The 4,896-nt window shown below is 30.2% G+C and overlaps 1 protein-coding gene across 2 annotated transcripts; it reads left to right on the forward strand.

Annotated features, from left to right (window-relative positions):
- Window positions 14-2,454, forward strand: LOC104701159 (LOB domain-containing protein 6). Of its 2 annotated transcripts, none has more exons than XM_010416802.2 (3): window positions 14-394; window positions 1,204-1,322; window positions 1,564-2,454. In XM_010416802.2, exon 3 carries the CDS (start codon window positions 1,604-1,606, stop codon window positions 2,204-2,206), a length of 603 nt encoding a protein of 200 aa, XP_010415104.1. In that variant the 5' UTR covers window positions 14-394; window positions 1,204-1,322; window positions 1,564-1,603; the 3' UTR covers window positions 2,207-2,454. The 2 variants fall into 2 exon arrangements, with proteins under 2 accessions (XP_010415104.1, XP_010415103.1); XM_010416801.2 differs by lacking the exon at window positions 14-394 and adding an exon at window positions 535-759.

Below are 4,896 nucleotides of genomic sequence, written 5' to 3' on the forward strand. Positions count from 1 at the left end.
TATTACTAGAGAGTATAATAATGGTAATAACAAAATGCTTTGTTACTGTATGTAAATCCCTAGACAAAAAGAATAAGAATAAAAAGAGCAAAATTCTTCATCCCAAGATCCATCAGGAGAGTCAGATTCAGACCCCATCTCTCATTTCCCATCTCTCCTTGTCACATTTATTTCCTTCTTCTTCTTCTTTTTTCTTTTCTTTTACTGTTCTACTATATGCATAATATTTTGAAATTTAATACTTATAATCATACATTTATTGTTATTATTGTTGTTAGAGTCTATGCTAGGGTCCAAGGGTTCATCCCAAGATCCCCTCTTCTTCTCTAGGAACTCTCAACTTCTTCACATGGAAATCAATTCCCTCTAGTACAAAATCCTATTACTATTGAAGGTATGTTTATACTCTATGGTCAATTTTTTATTTAGTAGATAAACTTTTAAAAATTAATAACATTAATTAGTACTAGTCTTATCATATTTATGAGCTCATTTTCTAAAATACTAATATAATAAGAAATTTTAAGCACAAGATGAGCTTTGCCAATCGAGAGCCTCAAAACCCAAAAGTCTCTTCTTCACGAGATCCAATCTTTTGCTTTTTAGTAATTAATTACATCTTCTTCCTTCTCCTCTCTCTTCTTCTTCTTCGTCCCCTCTCTCATACCTACCTATAAGCAACACAAAGAACACCATTTTATCCCATCTGTTTTATTCCTTATATTTCGTTAATCCATCCATACGCATTCCAACTATACGGTGCAAATTCAATTTCTTCCTCTTTTTAACTTGTTTGTTTCTTAATAATGATTTTTAATTCCTCAGGTTATGTCTAGACTGGTCTACTTACCAAAATTTGACTAGCAATCATATAGCTACAAATTCCTCTATATTATAGCTAGCTACACATATCTCTAGGTCTGAAATGATATTTTTATATCTTCCAAGCATATATTATATATCTGAATGCATACCTTTATGTTTGACTTTAGAAAAGCACCTTCTTGTTACCCCTTTTTTCCTCTATTTGCTTTCAACAGTTGACGAGAAGGTTGGATCAGTGCATATAGTTAATTTATATACATATATATAAGAATTAGATATACACAACTTTATGTGTGTGTACTGTGTATATGCATATATATAGAACTTACCAAATATCTTTAATACTATACTAATTGCAAAGTTCCTCTTATTTTACAGCTTTTTGTATGTAACACCAAATAGCAGCTTAAAGAGAAAGCAGAGAGGATCTTCTTTTATTTCTCCTCAGAGAAGCAGAAACCATATCTTCAAAGAAGTCTTCTTTAATTTTGTCGCAGGTAAGCTTTCCTTATTTTAGAGATTGAGACCACTTCTCTAATTTATATTTCTTTCTTTATTTAGCTCACTTATTTCATATATATAAATTATAAAAAACAGAAAAAAAATCTCCAAAATCACATCATTTCGAAATTTTGATTTCGTAATATCTTTTTTTCCTTTGTAAATTCTTCTACCTCCAAAAAAAATAAATTAAAAAACCCTAATTGTTTTTTTCATTTCAACGGCGGCTTTGTGTAGGGAGAGGGAAAAGAAAGAAAATTGAAATACTCTCATTTTAATGGCATCTTCATCAACAAACTCACCATGCGCCGCCTGCAAATTTCTTCGGCGAAAATGTCAGCCGGAATGCGTATTCGCACCATATTTCCCACCGGACCAGCCACAAAAATTTGCAAACGTTCACAAAGTGTTTGGAGCAAGCAACGTCACTAAGCTCCTTAACGAGCTTCACCCTTCACAACGTGAAGACGCAGTTAACTCTTTGGCCTATGAAGCCGACATGCGTCTCCGTGACCCTGTCTACGGCTGCGTTGGAGTCATCTCTCTCCTCCAACATCAGCTCCGTCAGCTTCAGATAGATCTCAGCTGTGCTAAATCAGAGCTCTCGAAGTACCAAAGCCTCGGTATCCTCGCCGCCACTCATCAGAGTCTAGGCATCAACTTACTCGCCGGAGCAGCCGATGGAACAGCTACCGCCGCCGTGAGAGATCACTACCACCACCACCAGTTTTTTCCTAGAGAACAGATGTTTGGTGGCTTGGATGTTCCGGCCGGTAACAACTACGACGGTGGGATTCTGGCCATTGGACAGATCACTCAGTTTCAGCAGCCGAGAGCCGCCGCCGGAGACGACGGTCGCCGTACTGTTGATCCTTCTTGAGAATTTAGGGTTTTGGTGGTTCATCATCGTCGATCGCTTGGTGTTAATGAAATTATAATTAAAAAAGAATTATATTTGATGTGGAAAACCAAAATATTTTAAACGTATGGTACGTCTCTCTTGATGACATTAATTTATGTTTTATTATTATTATTATTATTATTATTATTATTATTATCACTTAGATATATGATGATAGTCCCTTTTGTATTTCTTTCAAATTATAAGGATTTATTTCTCTTAATTTATATTTTCATATTTATTTCCAGCAAGAAATATAGATCTAATATCAGTTAATATTGAGGTGATTTTTAATCAATACTAGTGAATGTTAGACTTGTAAAGTATTTATTATTAAGAAAATAATGAATATAAAACCATGTAGGGTAGAGTAATGTACATGAAATATGTTGTATATACTATAAATGATATATATTTGCAAGAAAAGAGGTTTGATGTGGAACACTGTCAGCGTCAAGGATAATATTTGATGTAGGAAGGAGCTTAACGGAATACAACATGAACATGAAACATCTTATCTCCGGGCGAATGATACCTACTAGGCTCTTTCTAGGCTTTCTCTCTAATTAAGTCTCCTTCAACTATTTATTATGATGACTCTGTTTATTGTTGTTGTAAATACTAATTGTCACATCAAGTCATCAACTATGTTAGAAGATTTGTTTCTTTTTTCTTTTAACTATTTGGTTACTATAGTAACATGCAAAATCTCAGTTATCCACTACTAGAGTATAACTGGTGTTCTTTAAAAAAAAAAATCAGTATAGAAATTCACAGAACAAAATACAAAATAAATAACCTTTCACGAAATCTACAAACATGTTAAAAGAATTCTGACCAACAAAAAAATATGTTAATTTATCTAATGGAAATTCTAACTGAATTTTTGTTGGTAACTCTTAAATAGTTTTTTTTTGGAAAAAATTATTTGGTTATAGTAAGTTGTAACGTGCAAAATCTCAATTACACTACTACATTAGAAGTGGTATATATACTTTTTTAAATCAGCATTTTTATATAAATGAAAACAAAATTATATAACGAATTAGAATGTATATTAAAATCAAATGTAAAAACCTTTCCTAAAATGAATACTGGAGTATTAAAAATAAAGATAATTTCTTTCTTTTGCTCTGGTTTGCTTCTAAATGAAGGAAATGTTGTTAGTTTTTAAATACGCGTTTCTTCTTTTTTTTTTTCTTTTCTTTTCTTTTTACGTGTTACAATGCAACCGTATCTAGTCAATTGCATTATTTTTGTCAACTAGTCAATTGCATTTAAGATACATAAAAATGATGATTATAGTATCTATATTTACACTTTAATTTGATCTGTTCATTAACTAGTATAATTAATGACAAGTATCGACACAATTCCCAGTGTTGACCAAAATCCCCCAAATTTTCAGAGTACTTTTGAAGAAACCCTAAAGTTAAAAGATTGCCAAAATGGTTTGCTCGCCTTGCACCTGTCGCCCGCACGGTTGCATCATCCAATTTTTTTTTTTTTACTTTCTTACTCCATAAATATATTAAAATTAAGCTTATTCTTTTCTTTTCGATCTTTCATTGCCAAAACGGGTTACCAAAGCAAGTTCATTGACATCGGAATTTCTATAGGATAATTAATTAAAACCCTATAAGCAATTTTAAAAAACATTATATATATTAACAGAAAAGGTAATAAAATAATAACAAGTTAGTGCGTATAAAATATTACTAGTTATATCTATTTAAACCATATATTTATAATTAGAATGAGGTTAGAATCACAATTTTTTTTAGTAAAAAAGAAGATATTTGGATTATTTTTGTTCATCAAATGGTAAGTGCAGATTTAAGTATAACCTCATTCTAATGAAAAAGTATTATATGTAAACCATTTATTTAAAATATAATATTTTGTAATACATGGTATATATATATATATGTCATTTGTTCACTTTTTACGTTTTGAACACACGTTTTACTATTTTGTACCATTCAAAATATTTATCACAATTTTTACGTTTTAGAAAAGTACAATATATCAAATTATAACTTGAAAATAAAAACATGATTAATCTACTAAAAACAAATTTTCAATAATATATAATTATTTAGAGCTTTTTGTACAGTTCAGTTTATTTTGCTAAAAATTATTCAATTATTATGCTATTTTATAACATCATCTCTTATATAATATAAATAATAACCGTTAAAAATTCTTTAAATCCAACTTAATTGTTGAAAAAAATAATTAAATAGCCTAGATTGTCATCGGTGGAAAAAAAAATAGTTAGTTGTGAAATGACTTTAGTGCATTAAGTTAATGGTAAGTCTAATTATAGAAGACACCATTATACTAATGATCGAGTTATGGTCCTTATGACTATAGAGATTTGGCTAATGAGTCGACTCGTTGTGGTCTAATAATTAATATAAAAAGTTAGTTAGTTTTTATATTATAAATTAGTAGTATGTGAAACGAAAGATGTTTAGTTTGAGTAAAAACTCTTAATATAAATTTAGATTAAATTGATAATTTTTATTTTTATACAGCAAAATTTGTCTTCTTTTTATTTATTATTAGACAATGTACCCAATATATGAAGAAGTTAACGAGATCCCTCCAGGAAGTCATTCAATCTCTCATCAAGATTGAGAGCCGGCTTTAAAACTCGATGCTTT

This window comes from Camelina sativa, chromosome 7, assembly GCF_000633955.1.
Source record: "Camelina sativa cultivar DH55 chromosome 7, Cs, whole genome shotgun sequence".
Classification (NCBI taxonomy): Eukaryota; Viridiplantae; Streptophyta; class Magnoliopsida; order Brassicales; family Brassicaceae; genus Camelina; species Camelina sativa.